Source organism: Globicephala melas, chromosome 8, assembly GCF_963455315.2.
Source record: "Globicephala melas chromosome 8, mGloMel1.2, whole genome shotgun sequence".
In the NCBI taxonomy this organism is placed as follows: Eukaryota; Metazoa; Chordata; class Mammalia; order Artiodactyla; family Delphinidae; genus Globicephala; species Globicephala melas.
Window position 1 is genome coordinate 94,506,431 of NC_083321.1, and position 18,418 is coordinate 94,524,848.

The following is an 18,418-nucleotide window of genomic DNA, read 5'->3' on the forward strand; positions in this document are numbered from 1 at the left end:
TGCAGTGTGTAAATGTGCGTGGGGCTGGCACCTGGTACCACGGGCTGTGAGAGCTCTTGGCAAGAAGTCTATGAGCTTCAGGGAGGCTGTGGCAGGGGATGGGAAGTCAAGCTGGTGAATGTGTATCTTATGGGATATTTGTATCAAGCTTCATGTCTTACAGATGCTTATGTTCATTATCTCAAGGGAGTGTCAGGTCAACCCTGCATTATCTCTCACGACAATCCATTTTGCAGATGAGCGAACTGAGACTTGGATTAAGTAACTTGCCCAAGGACCCTTAGCTAATGGAAGCGGGAACCAGCTCTGACAACCAGGTCTTCTGCCTCCGGACTCCTCATCCTTGGCCTCGGCCCAAGATGCTTGTTACTGGTGGATCTGCAAGCTGCGTGCAGGGGCTCTGTGTCTGTTGCATAGGTGCATTCTTGCCTGAGTGATATGTGACTCTCTTTTCAGAACTCGCTGAGCCCTGGTTCCCCAGTTGTGCCTATGGGGGAGTGGGGAGGTTAGGGGCTGTGAAGGCAGTGAGAAGCAGAAAGCCCCAGGGACCTAAGCCCCAGGATGAGGGTGGCAGGAACCCCACTGGGCTCAGCACAACTTTCCTCATTTCTTCCTCGCTTCTTTCCTACCGAGCCACACTCCCATAGCCAAACCGTCAACCACCAGGACTACAAATGGCTCTGGTAGCCTGAGATTTGGAGTAGGCGATTGTCCAGAAGGTCTTGAGGGCTGGTGGCAGGATGACCCAAGAAGCAGTACCTTGTCTCTCCCTCTTGCCTCCTGATCCTGAGCTTGGGGACTAAAGGAAGGGGCTGCCATCAGTCCTGCCGGCTGCCTGGAATACCCTACTTGTGCTATGCCCCGGGCTAGGGTAGGGCCCCATCTATGACCGGATGGGTGCTTGCCTGGAGATGGACTAACTTTGTTTCTTATGGGGGTGGGAGCGGGCGGGTGGGAAGTGGGGCATGGGAATGGGAAGTGGGAAGTCTGAGTCCTAGCTCCTGGAATTCTAGCTAGCTTGAGGGGGCACTCTGGGCGCCACCTTCTCCCTGGAATGATACCAATACGTGGCTCCTAAAAGTCAGAGGGCACAAAATTCTGCCACTATATAGTCTTTCTTAAGATTCTTCATTTATACTCTTTCTCTTTTAAGATGAAATTTAAAATACTCCCCAAAGAGTAAAATTTATAAGTTCACACATCTGTAAGTTCCCCTTGGAGCTAAAGGAAATGAACAGCCATTCCAGAGCCAGCAAGGGCCGTTCAGGCCCCGAGAACATTCGTAGAGCGGCTCACATATTTGGGAAGAAAGCTCTTTTGATTCTTGGAGCACCCCCATGAGGCTACTAGGATGAGTATGATCATTTCCTCCTTTTACAGAGAAGGAAACCAAGGCTTGGAGAAGCGACTTGAGCGAGCTCTCAAGATGCTGTGCTCTTTGCCCCGGAGAACCACCTGCAATTTCTCCCCCCACCGGTCTCAGTAACCTGCAGAGGGGGGGCATCCAAGCATGTTTTGAAATGGGCCCACTCTCCCTGAATGCCGAACTTCCTGGACCCAGAGATTATTTCCTTCAACGCAGCTGCCTTCTGTGACAGGGTCTGTGCAAGGTGCTGGAGGGCAGAGATGACCAAAGCCCTTCTCTGTGCTGTGGCTCTATAGCACCTGCTGCCCCATCCTGAGGTCCAACGACAGAGCACATGCCCACAGTGTGACTCACAGTACTTCTGTCTGCAAGAGGCCAGTCAAATTATATGTTATTAATAAAACCTACATGGCTGTCGTGCCCGCTGAGGGGTGGGGGAGGGGAATGTCTTGCTCTGAGCTGTGTCCAGTAACGCAGCCAGGGGCCTGTCAGTCTCACGTGGCTAGGTAAGTGGAGTGAAGCTAGAGGAGTCCTCCAGGCCTGAAATGTCACCCCTAAGATCACATTCACAGCGTTACTCTACCTCCTCTCCCCGCACCCCATCCTACTCCTCGTTCAGATCTTTGTTAAAATCAAATGTGCTCTTTTCCGTGCTGCCTGGAATGCCCTTCTCTTCTCCGGCTTTTTAAATTTTTTATTTATTTTTGCGGTACGCGGGCCTCTCACTGTTGTGGCCTCTCCCATTGCGGAGCACAGGCTCCGGACGCGCAGGCTCAGTGGCCATGGCTCACGGGCCCAGCCGCTCCACGGCATGGGGATCCTCCCAGACCAGGGCACGAACCCGTGTCCCCTGCATCGGCAGGTGGACTCTCAACCACTGCGTCACCAGGGAAGCCCTATTTTTATTTTTTAATTGAAGTATAGTTGATTTACGATGTTTCAGGTGTACAGCAGAGTGATTCAGTTATACTTGTATGTATATATATACACATATATATTCTTTTTCAGATTCTTTTCCATTATAGGTTATTACAAGATACTGAATATAGTTCCCTGTGCTATTTGTTGTTTATCTAATTTATATGTAGTAGTGTATATCTGTTAATGCCCAATTCCAAACATATCCTTTTTGGTAACCATAAGTTTGTTTTCTATGTCTATGATTCTATTTCTGTTTTGTAAATAAGTTAATTGGTATCATTTTTTTAGATTCCACATATAAGTAATATCATATGATATTTGTCTTTCTCTGTCTGACTTACTTCACTTAGTATGATAATCTCTAGGTCCATCCATGTTGCTGCAAATGGCATCATTTCACTCTTTTTTATGACTGAGTACCAGCTTATTATTTTTTTAATGTTCATTTATTTATTTGTTTTTGGCTGCGTCAGGTCTTAGTTGCTGCACATGGGCTTCCCTCTAGTGGAGCAGGGGGTCCAGAGTGCGTGGGCTCTGTAGTTGCAGCACGTGGGCTTAGTTGCCCCGCAGCATGTGGGATCTTATTTCCCTGACCAGGGATCGAACCCACGTCCCCTGCATTGGAAGGCAGATTCTCAACCACTGGACCACCAGGGAAGTCCCCCAGCTTATTTTTTAAGATCTAGTTCAAATGTCACCTCCTGTGCCAGAGGCAGTTCGTAACTTCCTCTCCCAGGCTTTCCTAAGGCTTCCATCTCCCTCTGAAGTACCATCATTTGGGCCCCCTGGAGGGGAGCTGCTATGGTCTGGTCCCTGTTCACCTTGTTCTGGTTGCTCGATACTAGCCCAGTACCACGTGTTCAGTGAAAAAACAGATGTTTACATGTATAAGTGAAATATCCCCACAGTCCTCAGTCTGGACGGAGGGTAGAGATCATAAAGCCCTCTTCTCAGCCCTGCCCAAGGCTCCTCTCTACCAGTTCCCGACTGCACACCTCCGTTCAGTACAGCCTGTGTTTGCATGTGGAGGCATGCCCTGGCTGTGGGTGGTGGGAGGCTCCTCCATCGGTTACGTGGGCCCTGGGTGTGCCCGGTATGGAAGCACAGGGATGAGGCTGGGGTCTTTGAGGACCAGGAAGCCCTAGGGCCAGGCTATGGTTGGGTGCCAGACAAGAGGAGCAGGTTGAGGTGGGAGCTGTCCCTCAGCCCCATTCTTCTGCCTGCCTTGACCCAAATGACCAGAAGCCACACAGAGGTGTGGGGTCTGAAGAGAGCCAGGTACAGAGGGAGGACCCAAGAAGACCTTGACTCAGATCTCTGTTAGGAGGCAGGCTGAAGCGGTGAAGAGGCACAGAGGGAAGAATGCCCTGGGGATGGGGGATGGGGGTTGCCTCGGGAAGGCCCCGGATTCTTGTTCTTCCCCTTCCTAGTTGGGTCACCCTGCGCAAGTCATTTCACCCTTCCGAGCTGCAGTTCCTGCATCTGTAAAATGGGCATAACAAGAAGCCCTGCCTGGGTGAGTAATGCGATGGAATTGGCGCTCAGTGACCTGCAGAGGGCAGTCCCCGAGGCAGGGCCCGCCTGGATGGAGGGCTGTACCACCGAGGGTGCGGGGAGGAGAGACAGATGGCGAAGAAGTCCCCGCCCCGGGCCTGCTCTCCGGGACACTAGCCCCTCTCGCCATCTCCCTCCTCCCAGGACCCGGCGGCTCGGAGCGCCTGGGGTCGTGCTCGCGCTTGCCCGCTGCCGGGCCGGATGCCAGGGCTGGCAGGGCTCCGCGCAGGCGGGCGGGGCGTGCAGGAAGCGCCGCGCGCGCCGGGGCCTCTGGGAACAAGCGGGAGACTCTGGCGGCGACCGGCTCCCGGGCCCGGGCAGCGGCGGTAAAGGTCTAAGCAGCAGGGGCGGGGCGGTGCTGGGCTAGTGCCACTAGGAGCTGGCGGCTGGGGACGCGTGGGGCGCAGCCGGTGCTCTGAGAGGTGGGCATTAAGGCGGGCTTTACTCTTGGGCTCTGAAACCAACTAGAACTAGGAAAGCTGGGACCCAGTTTAAGAGGAGGAGCTCTGGACCTGTGCGAGCACAGACCCCGTACCTTTCCTGCTGTGCCCTCTCCTTTTCTCACTGCCCTGGAGACCAGCGGTGATCTTCCGACAATTGGCCTCATGCCCCCATCCCCACCGCCAGTCCCATCTTGAGTCAGAGGCCCTGCAACTGATTTTATCCCACTGAGCTAGTTTCCCCAAGCTTTTCCAGCCTTCCAGGGCCGTCTCTTAACCCTTCTATACTCCCGCCCCCGACGCCGGGACTCCTGGTCTGAGCCCCAGGCTGCGCCTCCACTGGTTGGCCCTGCTGGCAATAGGGCCCAATGCACCCAATTCTCCCTAAGTGTGCTCTGCCCTTAAGGAGTCACATCTCAGTGGAGACCAGGTGCCAGATAGCTGTATGCTTCATTTAAGGGAGCTCAGAGGGATCAGGAAAGACTTCCCAGGAGAGAGGACCTTTGACCAGGTTCTGAAAAGATTGGGTAGGATTCTGACAGGGGAGAAAGGTCATTCCAAGCTGATGAAAGAGTATGAACAAAGTTAGGGAAGTGGGAGCAAGAATTCAGTAAGCCTGGCCGGTGAGGTACGGGTCAGGGGGAAACTCAGGAAAATAGCTGGTGTGGGCCAGGTGTTTGGACGCTACATAACCTAGGATTTTAGGGAGGCGATTGGTGTCTGGGATCAGGGATGGGAATGGAATGAGACTGAAGGCAGAGGCCACTAAGGAGGAGGAGGGTCTAAGTTAGCACAGGGTGGTAGGGATTATGCAATAGGAACAGGCTGGCAAAGTACTGGGATGAGGAACTGGCAGGGCTGTTTCCACTGTGTGAAGGAGGGGGGAAGGATTTGAAGACAAGTGGAGGAGGGGGGAAGGATTTGAAGACAAAGAGGTCAGATTTCGAGTAGAAATCACGTGATTGGGAAGATTTGCAGTAAAGTAACTGGAAGGGGAGGAGGGATGCTGAGTTCAGTTCCGCGAGCGTGCGGCTTGAAGCACTGGCAGGATGTTCATATGGAGATATCAAATAGGAAGTCATTCATTCATTTATCTATAATTTATGCCAGCCCCAAAGGCAGGTTACGTAAAAGTCACAGAGAAGATAAAATGATCAAACCATTAAAACTCAGCTAAAAGGACCTGATAGCTAGGGAAAAACTTCAGAGGAGAATAGATGCTTGTTACTGGAAAACGCTGGCTCAGAAAAGCCACTGAAAATGAACACAGGACTCATAGGAGCGTGCTGGCAGCCAAGCAAAGTAAAGGACACCTAAATAAACAGTTCACTAGGCTGGAATTCAGGAGAAAGGTGATCGTGAAGCCTCAGGGGAGAACCAGTGGGTGGTAGGATCACTCAGGTGGGGAATGTAGAGGAGAGAGGTCTGAAAGCCAAGCCAGGGCCTTGGCGATGCTGGCATTTAAGGAAAGGCTGATGTGCTCCTGAGGAGGAAGGGCCTCCCTTGGCCTGCATGAGAGGTGGGGTGGGAAAGTGGGGGTGTGTGGGGTCCATTCACACCATTCTTCCTGCAGCGGAACAGGATAGAAGGTGGTGTGCTCAGTCCCCCAGGCCTTGACCTTCTCTCCTGCCATGAGGTGGGGCTGCCATTTGCCTAGGGCCTCTTGGGGCCCTGGTCTGGGAAGAGTACTCCAGCCAGCAGGTGAGCAGGAAGCAGGGGTTTCTGTTGCCACTTCTCCCTTTCCAGAGTCCAGATGGCACCTCCAAGAGAGAAGGGATCCAGACACCAGGCATGCTAGTCCCAGCTCCGTGATTTACTAGCTGTTGGCCTTGGACAAGTCACCGTACCTCCCTGAGCTTCCTTTTTCCCATCCTAAACTAAGGGAGTCAGACTAGATGATCTTTGAGTGTCCCTGTAGCTACATAAGTCCAGGAACACTTGTCTGATTTCATTTTGCATTCAATGAGTATTTATTGAGTGCCTGCTACGTGCCAGACCCCATGCTAAGTTCTAAGTAGGTACTTGTGAACCGAAACAGATGTGATCCCTGCTCTCATGGAGGAATGGGGGTGAGTGTGTGAATGAATGTTAATCAAATAATTACATGATGAAATATAAAATTTCATAATGACTGCTACAAAGGGGCAGTACATGATGCTATGAGAGCAAATGATGGGGCTTTGATGTAGATGTGGGGTCTGTGTATTGTTGAGCTAATGTGGGTGAATTCTGAATGCTGTTTCTTCCTTCTGCTTTCTCTCTGTAGATGAACGGATCCCCTTCCTGATCCACTGGAGTTGGCCCCTTAAAGGGGAGCGCCCCCTTGGGCCCCCGAGGTGAGGCCTCAGTGTCATACCTTAGGACACATCTGGGCACAGCAGAGTAGCCTGGGAAGGGTCAGGACTTGGAGAGAGCTTGATCTCCTGGGGAGAGTTGGTTTTCCGGGGCTGGAGAGGGTACAGACTCAGCTACCAGGCCTAAGCGGAAGTTAGCTTATATCATCCAGAGTACAAGTCACAGTGGTCAGCCAGAGGGAGGACCGGTGGGAAGTGGGTGGAGTCTGGCAGTGGTCAGTCTGAGTTCCAGGCAGGCAGTCAGCAGTGGGGGACTGGAGGGGTAGGGGCAAGACCTCAGGCCCTGGGAAGGGTATGAGAGTCAGATGAGGCTCTGGACTTGGTTGTCCAGAGTCAGGCCTGGATCTCAGGAAGCCAGCAGTTCATCAGTCCAGGCAGGCCTGGACTCTGAGCCTGTGCAGAGCCTGAGCCCAGTAGCCAAGCCCCAGCTCATCCCTTTTCCTTGCTCACAGGGCCTTTATACGCCATCACGGAAGCTCAGCGGGCAGTGGTCCCCCATCAGGGAGGCACGGACAGTTGTTCCAGGGCATCGCTGCAGCTGGTAAAGGGACTGGCTCCTCAGTCAGCCTGAGGAGAGGGGCTGCTGGGCTCCCAGTGTGGGGGTGGGTTCAGGGAACGTGGGGAAGAAGGGCTTGGAGAGAGAAACAAGCAGGAAGGAGGTATAGAGGATCCATTACAATCAGCCATTAGTGGACCCACTCTCCCTGGCCCCATTATCCATCTGCCCATGTATCCCTTCCTGCAACATTCATGCAGTGCACACTTACGATGTACAAAGCACTGGGAGGGATATAACATCCCTACCTTCAACACACTGCCTCTAGCGGTCAGGTGAAGATCACACATGGATAATCATACAGCCAGTCAGCCCAGACTCACCCTCACTCGTTCCATGGCTTCCCACTTTCTGCCACAGGGGTCCAAACTTTCTGGACAGTCTGAGGGAGTCCTGTGTGTCCAGCACCACTGTGGGTCCTGGCATCTCCTGGTGCTGTGTCTTGACCCTGCAGCCTGACCCTACCACCTCCTTAAGCTCCTGCATTTCTCAGCCCCTCTCCCTGACATATTCCCTTTGCCTTCCCATCCAGAAGCTATCCAGCGGCACCGCCAGAACCTGGCCGAGTGGTTCAGCCGGCTGCCCAGGGAAGAGCGCCAGTTCGGCCCAACCTTTGCACTAGACACGGTCCACGTAGACCCTGTGATCCGCGAGAGCACCCCTGATGAGCTGCTTCGCCCACTGGCTGAGCTGGCCCTGGAGCATCAGCCACCCTCTGCTGGGCTCCCCCCACTGGCCCTGTCTCAACTCTTTGACCCAGATGCCTGTGGGCACCGCGTGCAGACGGTGGTGCTCTACGGGACAGTGGGCACAGGCAAGAGCACGCTGGTGCGCAAGATGGTCCTGGACTGGTGTTACGGGCGGCTGCCAGCCTTCAAGCTGCTGATCCCCTTCTCCTGCGAGGACCTGTCATCCCTGGGCCCTGCGCCGGCCTCCTTGTGCCAACTTGTGGCCCAGCGCTACACACCCCTGAAGGAGATTCTGCCTCTGATGGCCGCTGCTGGTTCCTGCCTGCTCTTTGTGCTCCACGGCTTGGAGCACCTCAACCTTGATTTCCGGTTGGCAGGCACAGGGCTTTGCAGTGACCCGGAGGAGTCAGAGGCTCCAGCTGCCATCATCGTCAACCTGCTACGCAAATACATGTTGCCCGAGGTGAGTGCACCCTGCTCTGCCTCCACTGTCCCCAATTTGCCCCCTCAGGATTTTCGTGTCCTGAGTCCGCATGCTTAATGGGTAGGAACGTAGGCTCTGGGTTAGTTCAAATCCTGCCTCTCCACTTCCAAGCCGTGGGACTGAGCAAGTCAGTAACTTCTCCAGGCTTCTGTTTCCTTCTCTCCTTGAGTTGTACTGAACAAACGAGATACTGCCTATGAAGTGCTTAGCACAGCGCCCTGGATCATAGTGGGTGCTCAGTAAGTGTGAGTTATAACTACTGTGGTCGTCATTATCTTCATCCTTGAACACTCAGTCTTCAGGGACGCCCTGGCAAGTGAGGCAATCAGGACACAAGGGTCTTTTTTTTCTTTTTTATAAATTTGTTTATCTTATTTATTTTTGGCTGCGTTGGGTCTTCGTTGCTGTGCACGGGTTTCTCAAGTTGCGGTGAGTGGGGGCTACTCTTCGTTGCGGTGCGCGGGCTTCTCATTGCGGTGGCTTCTCTTGTTGCAGAGAACGGGCTCTAGGCGCACGGGCTTCAGTAGTTGCGGCACGTGGGCTCAGTAGTTGTGGCTCGCAGGCTCTAGAGCGCAGGCTCAGTAGTTGTGACTCACGGGCTTACTTGCTCCGCAGCATGAGAGATCTTCCCGGACCAGGGCTCGAACCCGTGTCCCCTGCATTGGCAGGCGGATTCTTAACCACTGAGCCACCAGGGAAGCCCACAAGGGTCTTTCTTAACTCTCAACCATGCTCTTCCCAGGCCAGCATTCTGGTGACCACCCGGCCCTCTGCCATTGGCCGCATCCCCAGCAAGTATGTGGACCGCTATGGCGAGATCTGTGGCTTCTCCGATACCAACCTACAGAAGCTCTACTTCCAGCTCCGCTTCAAACAGCCAGACTGCGGGCACGGAGCTGGGGGGTTCTCAGCCACGCCGGCTCAGCGTGACCACCTGGTGCAGATGCTCTCCCGGAACCTGGAGGGGCACCACCAGATCGCCACTGCCTGCTTCCTGCCCTCCTATTGCTGGCTTGTCTGTGCCACCCTGCACTTCCTGCACGCTCCCACACCAGCTGGCCAGACCCTCACGAGCATCTACACCAGCTTCCTGCATCTAAACTTCAGTGGGGAGATGCTGGACAGCACTGACCCCTCCAAGTTGTCCCTGATGGCCTATGCAGCCCGAACCATGGGCAAGTTGGCCTACGAGGGGGTGTCCTCCCGCAAGACGTACTTCTCTGAAGAGGATGTCCGTGGCTGCCTGGAAGCTGGCATCCAGACGGAAGAGGAGTTTCAGCTGCTGCATGTGTTCCGCCGGGATGCCCTGAGGTTTTTTCTGGCCCCGAGCGTTGAGCCAGGGCACCTGGGTACCTTCGTGTTCACTGTGCCCGCCATGCAGGAATACCTGGCTGCCCTCTACATTGTGCTGGGTTTGCGGAAGACGACTCTGCAGCGAGTGGGCAAGGAAGTGGCCGAGCTCGTGAGCCGTGTCGGGGAGGATGTCAGCCTGGTCCTGGGCATCATGGCCAAGCTGCTGCCCCTGCGGGCCCTGCCCCTGCTATTCAACCTGCTCAAGGTAACAGACCTAGGATCCCAGGCTGCCGGCCCCCATCCTCCTCGTTCACTCTTGCTCCTGCCCAGAAGGAAACTGCTTCTTCCTGCATGACCGTGAATCCTCTTCTTGGCTCTGTTTCAGATTTGGGCAATCTGGCTTTTAGTGGGAATGGGTCATAAGGAAGGGGGAGAGAGAAGCCGCAGGCTGGGGAAGGCTTGGAGGGGAATCTAAGGGTGCAGAGACTTTCATAACAATCCCATAACTCTAATGATAGGTTTTTATTTGTTTTTGTTTTTTTTTGTTTTTTGCCTCTCTCCTCCTAGTCTTTGTTGCTGGGCAGCAGGGGTCACTACTGTCCAGGGTCTGTCCTGTGTTTTGCAGGTCCAGAAACCCAATTGTATCTGTTCCTCAGAGATGATTAGACGCTGGGAGTGATGTCTCATCCTAACTTAATCACCAGAGGCAGGTTTATAAAGCAGATGCCGTTTTATTCATTTATACCAGGAGGATAAATGGCATTGGTAATTGGCTTAGGACAGTCCATCCTGGGTGCAGGTCTGCTCCAGAAACCAAATTACAGGCCTGAGGACTGTGCTGTGAGCAGGGCGGATGTACTAAGTTTTTGATGGGAAGAAGTGGCCACTTTCGGCTGATGTCTGCCGGGTGCCTTGTAAATGAAATATAATTATGATCCCTTTTTTTTAAAAAAATTATTTATTTTTGGCTGCATTGGGTCTTTGTTGCTGCGCGTGGGCTTTTCTCTAGTTGCGACGAGGGGGGGTTACTCTTTGTTGTGGTGCTTGGACTGCTTGTTGCGCTGGCTTTTCTTGTTGTGGAGCACGGGCTCTAGGTACATGGGCTTCAGTAGTTGTGGCACGTGGGCTCAGTAGTTGTAGCTCTCGGGCTCTAGAGCGCAGGCTCAGTAGTTGTGGCGCACGGGCTTAGTTGCTCCGCGGCATGTGGGATCTTCCCGGACCAGGGCTCGAACCCATGTCTCCTGCGTTGGCAGGTGGATTCTTAACCACTGCACCACCAGGGAAGCCCTATGATCCCTTTTATAGATGAGGAAACTGGCGCTCACAGAGGCTAAGTAACTTGACCAAGGTCACTCAGATAGTAAGGAGAATGACTGGGATCTGAGTGCAGGTTTTGTGTTTCTGAATCCTGTGCCCTTTCCGCCAAACTTTATTGATGTGCTATGGATATTTCTAGGAAGCTATGGCGCCTTGCTAGGTAACCCTGGTTCTCTTTAGAAATGTTTCAGTAATCGGTCTTGGGGAAGCAGAGCCCTGGTGAGCTGACAACATTTTAACAAGTTTTCCTTTTTATAGGCAGCAAAGCCTCAGGGTTAAAAACAGGGATTCTGTAACGCAGCTACCTGGTTCACATCCAGGCTCTGCCACTTACTAGCTGTGTGACCTTGTACAAGTTACTTAACCTCTCTGTGCCCCAAGGTCCTTATCTGTTAAATGAATAATAATAGATAATAATAGAATCTATATCATTGGCCCCATATGAGGATTAAATGTCTTCATCTGCAGGACCTGGCACATAGTAAGCGCTATTTAATTGTTTGTTAAACACAAAAACAGTCTCAGGCAGCCCATCCCTTCTTACACCATTGCCTCAGGCAGGGAGGTAATGGCCATTGCTGAGGCCACCCACCTCTTTGAGGATCTGCTTGCATCATCTGGATTGCAGTGAGAGGCTGTGGTCTCCTGACAGGATTCAGAAAGCCACTCAGTTACTTAAGGGGACACCACACCCCTAAGCCCTCTCGGAGGGAGGGTTGCCTAGCAGAGGATGGGTCCCATCTGTTTCTTTATGAGCCTATTGTTTCATTTTCCCAGAGTGACAGTTTTTGTGTCTTGTCTCCAGATGCTTGTTGGGGGAGGGGCACTATAACCTCCATGGTGGGAACCTCGCCTGTAAAAAGTGAAGAAAACACATGAGAGGAGGTGCCACAAAACAACCTGGTGGCTCCTGCCAGAGGAATGGACCTCTCTTTTCCTTTCAGAACCATTGCAAGGATGGCAGCTCCCAAACATTCAGTTCTTCAACAAATATTGAGTGCCAGGCAATGTGTTAGATTCGGAGGAAAAAGCAACAGGACCCCAGGTTTCTGCCTTTTCTGATCATACAGTCTCAACATAAACATGTCAACATAACCATGGGATTAAAATTTCTGGGAAGTGCCTGGAAAACAAAGTTCCAGGTGCTATGGAAGTGTGTAAGGGGGGAGGGGGGACCTGGTTTGGGGGGATAAGTAAAGCCTCTCTGCAGGAAGGGCTTTTAATCTGATCCCTGGAGGATTAGCCAGAAGAACTGGGTGTGGGGGGAACACTCCAGGAAGAGGGCACAGCTCTGAAGGAGGAAGAACCTTGGCACTGTCAAAAAACAAAAAAGAGAGAGAGAGAGAAGCCGAGAGGACAGCAGAGTGAGCCAGGGTGAGAGGCTGTCATGAAGGCGCCGGGGCTGACAGGGGCCTGTCAATGAAAAATTGATCAATAGTTCATCTGTTGCCAGAAGGGGGACCCCTTCCAGGGCCTGAGAGCGAGCTGTTTTTTTTTTTTTAAAAATAAACTTATTTATTTATTTAGGCTGCATTGGGTCTTTGTTTCTGTGTGCGGGCTTTCTGTAGTTGCAGTGAGCGGGGGCTACTCTTCGTTGCGGTGTAGCGGGCTTCTCATTGCAGTGGCTTCTCTTGTTGCAGAGCACGGGCTCTAGGCGCGCGAGCTTCAGTAGCTGTGGCTCGCGGGCTCTAGAGGGCAGGCTCAGTAGTTGTGGTGCACGGGCTTAGTTGCTTCTCAGTATGTGGGATCTTCCCGGACCAGGGCTCGAACCCGTGTCCCCTGCATTGGCAGGTGGATTCTTAACCACTGCACCACCAGGGATGTCCCTGAGAGCAAGTGCTTGTGTAACACTCGGAAATCAATTGTCTGAGGAGACACACGTACTGACAAAGCAAAAGACTTTATTGGGAAGGGCCGCCCAGGCAGAGAGCAGTGGTGTAAGGGAGCCCAGGAGAACTGCTCTGCCACGTGGCTTGTAGTCGCAGGTTTTATGGTAATGGGGTTAGTTTCTGGGTTGTCTCTGGCCATTCATCTTGCTTGGCCCCTATTTAGTCTGACTCAAGGTCCTTCCTGGTGGCACGCGTGTCTCAGCCAAGATGGATTCCAGCACCAAGGATTCTGGGAGGTTGGTAGGACAATATTATGGGGCTGGCATCTCCTCCCTCTTTTTGGCCCCTCCTGAATTCTCTAGTTTTTGACAGCAGCACCATGTTCCTTATTGGGAACTCCTGTTGTGAGACAACTCATGCAAGTGGACATCATCGTGCCTGGCCAAGGCGGGTGGTTTTAGTCAACGGTTCCCTAACACATCTAAGAAAGAAATGGAAATTTTAATTCAAGCCAATCTGAGGATTATAACCCAGGAGACAGTCTCTCAGAGAGTTTTGAGAACTATTCCAAAGACATAAAGAGGGAGGCCAACGTATTCAATATATGTGATTTTGGCAACGGGGGTATGTGTAATCAAACACACATCGCAGTAGAAAATTGCACCTAGTCACGAGGAACAGACATCTCAGTTAATGGTTTTAGTGCTTTTCTAAGTATGGAAAGATGCAAGAATCCGGGTTTGTAAAAATTTCTCCTGAAATATCTAAGGACCAGTTCTGTCAGTTTTCCCAAAGCACACAGTACCTTATCCTCATCTTCGCCCTGAATTCCTTTCAAGGTTGTTGTAGCCAGTGACTGCAGTGGCTAATGACTTGACTTCGTAGAATTGGGTGGTGGGCGACATTCTTTATTTTACAATCCCTTCCCTTTCAGTCTTAGTTTCAACCAAGGTTTGGGAGGCATTTCGTGACCTATTTGTTCCACAGCACTAGGAATGCTCATTCCCAGGTCAGGCAAGGATTTCACTGATAGGTCACTCAATGTGCTATTAGTGGACTAGACCCTATTAACAGTAGCCAAAATCCTCTGGACCTCTTACTAGTCCGTTGTGATCCAAGGAACGGTTCCCTCTTGTTTCTTCCCTTATCTAGAGTTACACTATTACAGTCATTCATCTTATAGAACTATATATTTGATCAATTGTTTCAAGTCACCTAATCATCGTTAATTTTTTTGTGTGTGTGGTACGCGGGCCTCTCCCTGTTGTGGCCTCTCCCGTTGCGGAGCACAGGCTCCGGACGCGCAGGCTCAGCGGCCATGGCTCACGGGCCCAGCCGCTCCGCGGCATGTGGGACCTTCCCGGATCGGGGCACGAACCCGTGTCCCCTGCATCAGCAGGCGGACTCTCAACCACTGCACCACCAGGGAAGCCCCTCATCGTTAATTTTATCTGAGACTCAGTCACACATTTGGTAATGCAAGAAACAGCAATCTTATAAAATAGGCAAATACAAGTAATATAGCTAGTAGTATTAATAGGATCATAAGTAAGTATTGAAGCTAAGATCTTCCACAAGGTGAGGCCCAGTATCTCCTCAGGTCTCTGAGCAGTCTGTTTTGCACCAATCTCTATCTTTAAGGAAAATGATATATTGGCATTGTACATAAAGTTCACCGAAGATGTCTGCATATACAAGGCGAGTGGTGGGTCACTGTGACTCCTTACAGGATTGAGAAAGGAATGTTATCTTCTAAGGAGTTACGTGGCTGGCGCCAGAAGGCGAAAAAGTGATCTTTATGATTGAGCGGGTATTTCTGCCATGGGGGAGGTCTAGTTAAATGCATAGTGCAGATGCACCATGCACACTGGAGGGGAGGGAGGAGGCCCAAATGGGCAGAGAAAAATTTCATGTTTAAATTTTTCTTGTCTTTCCTTAAAATATGAATTTTATTTCATGAGGCCGAATCGTGCAGGGTCTGAAGCAGTAGGAGCAGCATCCGTCATCGCTGCTGTGATGACGATGATGGTGTTGAAGATGATGATGTATTTAAACCACCTAGCCCGGTACCAAGCTGAATGCATAATATATGCTAACTCCTTCCCACCGCGCTTGGGCTTGAAAATGTACGGGGTGTTTGGGAAAAAGAAAGAATTTCCCAGTGTCTGGAGTACGTGAGACGAGTGTTGAGAGGTGACGCCGGAAAGGTCACATTGGGGCCAAATTACGCCAAGTTTTATATTCCACATGGGCAGTGGGGAGCCACGGAAGGTGCTGCAGCAGGGGGAATAGTATGATCAGACGAGTCGTGCTCAAGTTTAAGGGAGATCACCAAGCTGGAGCAGTCAGGAAGACTGCACCTTAAGCTTAGGCCAGAAGGCTGAACAGCACGCAGTAGGCTGCAGCGCCCTCACCCTGCTTCTCTTCCAGGTGGTTCCACGTGTGTTCGGGCGTGTGGTAGGTAAGAGCCGTGAGACAGTGGCCCAGGCCATGGTGCTGGAGATGTTCCGAGAGGAGGACTACTACAATGACGACGTCCTGGACCAGATGGGTGCCAGTATCCTGGGTGTGGAGGGCCCCCGGTGCCGCTCGGACGAGCCCACAGAGGATGAGGTCTTTGAGCTTTTCCCCATGTTCATGGGCGGGCTTCTCTCTGCCCATAACCGGGTAGTGCTGGCTCAGCTTGGCTGCCCCATCAAGACCCTGGATGCCCTGGAGAATGCCCAGGCCATCAAGAAGAAGCTGGGCAAGCTGGGCCGGCAGGTGCTGCCCCCCTCGGAGCTCCTTGACCACCTCTTCTTCCACTATGAGTTCCAGAATCAGCGCTTCTCCGCCGAGGTGCTCAGCTCCCTGCGCCAGCTCAACCTGGCGGGCGTGCGCATGACACCCCTCAAGTGCATGGTGGTGGCAGCTGTACTGGGCAGTGGAAGGCATGCCCTGGACGAGGTGAACTTCGCCTCCTGCCAACTGGATCCTGCCGGGCTGCGCACGCTCAGGCCTGTCTTCCTGCGTGCCCGGAAGCTGGGGTGAGGCCCTGTCCTCGTGCACGGGTGGAAGAGAAGGTGCTTGGGAAAGCAAAGGGAGTGAGGAAGGACCAGGGGCTGGGGTGAGATCTGGTACGGGTGGAGGTGACAAGAGCTACAGAAGGGGACACAGCTGTGGACTACAAGAGGCAGGATGGTGAGGGAGGGGCCCGGTGGGTGGGCAGGCTCCATGCCGAACTCCTTCCTTGGTTTCTCACCTCCTCTCTGCCCACCTTCTGCTGCAGCTTGCAACTCAACAGCCTGGGCCCCGAGGCCTGCAGGGACCTCCGAGACTTGCTGCTGCATGACCAGTGCCAAGTTACCACCCTGCGGTGAGTGCCCTGGGAGGGGGCTCCATCCTGCTGGCCAGCTAAGGTCAAGGGTGAGCTCCCCACCTCCCAACATGCCTGGAACAGGCGCACCCATGCTGTAGTAAAGAAGGCGGGAGTGTAGACCTTGACCTACTCCCCACCCCACGACGTCTAGTACAAGCAGCCAAGCAGGGGGAAAGAGGCCACCAGCCATAAATCGGTGCTAAAAAAGCCTCTTGCATGGCTAAAAGCAGCCTGGGGTGGGGGGTGGAATAACACCCAGGCTGGTTACCTGGTAACGACGCCACTGATTCCCTCCCAGGATTTTCCCTGTCGCCTCACAAGGATGACCATGACGCTGGGCACTCAATAGATGCTCCCAAAGTGTTGACTGATTTACTAGTAACCCAGACGCTGGGTTCCTGATTTTGGGTTGGAGGAAGGGGAGGTGAATGAGGAGGGAGGGAAAGGGGGATGGGGAAACAGGAAGGGAGGATGAAGCAGGGGCTGGAAAGGGGGGAAAAAGGAGCAAGAAGGAACATGGTAACAAGGAAGGGGAGAGGGAAGAGGGAAGTCTCAAAGGAGAATGGAAGGCAGGAGGAGGGGAGGGAGAAGCCGGCTTCCACCCCACCCTCCCTCCTCTACGGTGAGCCTCACCCCCGTTTCTCCATTCTCTTTACCTGGGCCTGCATTTCTCTGCGTCCAGGCTGGTCTCTGCCCCAAGCAGTGCACCGTTTTGGCCCAAGTCCCAGTGCTTAGCACAGGGCATCTGCTAGGGGCCCTCATAACCTCGGGGTGCTTGTGGCCCTAGGCTGTCCAACAACCCACTGACGGCGGCGGGTGTGGCCCTGCTGGTGGAGGGGCTGGCGGGAAACACCTCGCTGAAACACCTGTCTCTGCTGCACACGGGCCTTGGGGATGAGGGCCTGGAGCTGCTGGCTGCCCAGCTAGACCGTAACCAGCAGCTACAGGAGCTGAATGTGGCCTACAACGGCGCTGGCGACACAGCGGCCCTGGCCTTAGCCAAGGCTGCCCGGGAGCACCCTTCCCTGGAGCTGCTGCAGTGAGTCTTGCCCTCCACTCCCATCTCCCCACCCACCCCTTGGTGATTGGCCCTTCCCCTGCCCTGATTCTCCACCACCATTTCTCCTAGGATCCTAGTGGCCCCATTTCTATTGACCCTGGTCCCACTGAATTCTAGCGTCATCCCTGCCTCCCAGTGGCCACCACCCTCCATCTCTGGCTTATTGCAAACACTTACCCCGTTGCATTTCACAAGCAGGGGAACTGTTATGAGACCGCTTACTCTCTGTCCACCCACCCTCTGCCCCTTCTTCTCAGAGCTGAACAGCATCTACTGTTCTCTCTCCTGCTAGCCTCTACTTCAACGAGCTGAGCTCAGAGTGCCGCCAGGCCCTGCGGGACCTGGGGAGCACCACTGAGGGTGGTGCCCGGGTCGTGGTGTCGCTGACAGAGGGGACAGCGGTGTCCGAGTACTGGTCAGTGATCCTGGGTGAAGTCCAGCAGAACCTCAACAGCTGGGATCGGGGCCGGGTCCGGCGCCACCTGGAGCTTCTGCTGCGGGATCTGGAAGATAACCGAGGAGCCACCCTTAATCCTTGGCGCAAAGCCCAGCTGCTTCGAGTGGAGGGCGAGGTCAGGGCCCTCCTGGAGCAGCTGGGAGGCCCTGGAAGCTGAGACACTGGCAGCAGTGTGTGTCCCCTGGCCCCAAGCCGCTTCTGTCTGTGGCCTCCTAGCTTGCACTACCGCTTCCAGAAAGATCCCTTCAGGGCTGGAGGCAAAGGAATGGGCACAGCTGTGCCAGTTGCTCTCCTGGGGCATGTCCAACCAGTGCTTCCAAGTCTGGGGTTTTCAGGGTCGTGGAACACGCTTCCCCTCCCTTCGGCTAGAAGGACTGAAAGATGTGGCGTTTTGGTGGCCCCACCTTGTCCTGTAGCGCCACCACCAATCTCCTCTTGGACTGTGCCACCTGGGGGCACACTTCTTTTGTCGGCCTTGCCAGGGGCCTTGCCATCCAGATGTGTTGGAGGGCCTCCGCGTCCTGCCTTTATGCTTTCTGGGGACACCCTGGGACACCCAGGATGCCAGCAGCCACTTTCCTCTCACTGGTGCTGTGTCCTCACCCTTGTTTCCCCTTCACAATGGTACCCAAGCTTGGTGGCCCCTAGGGGCGTGGGTGCTGACTTGCTGCTATTAAAGAGCTGTGTCTTCCAACTACTGTGGAGTCTTTTTTGCCTGTTGCTTTCAAGAAAGGGTACTG

The 18,418-nt window shown here is 53.4% G+C and overlaps 1 protein-coding gene across 4 annotated transcripts; it reads left to right on the top strand.

Annotated features, from left to right (window-relative positions):
* The first annotated feature begins 3,815 nt into the window (after window positions 1-3,815).
* Window positions 3,816-18,060, top strand: NLRX1 (NLR family member X1). Of its 4 annotated transcripts, none has more exons than XM_030839103.3 (10): window positions 4,044-4,263; window positions 5,855-5,982; window positions 6,548-6,617; window positions 7,088-7,176; window positions 7,724-8,343; window positions 9,107-9,922; window positions 15,234-15,829; window positions 16,072-16,158; window positions 16,949-17,200; window positions 17,514-18,060. In XM_030839103.3, exons 2-10 carry the CDS (start codon window positions 5,913-5,915, stop codon window positions 17,833-17,835), a joined length of 2,922 nt encoding a protein of 973 aa, XP_030694963.1. In that variant the 5' UTR covers window positions 4,044-4,263; window positions 5,855-5,912; the 3' UTR covers window positions 17,836-18,060. The 4 variants fall into 4 exon arrangements, with proteins under 4 accessions (XP_030694945.1, XP_030694963.1, XP_030694967.1 ...); XM_030839107.3 differs by having other exon boundaries at window positions 4,053-4,167; XM_030839085.3 differs by lacking the exon at window positions 5,855-5,982 and having other exon boundaries at window positions 3,816-4,167.
* The last annotated feature ends 358 nt before the right edge of the window (window positions 18,061-18,418 follow it).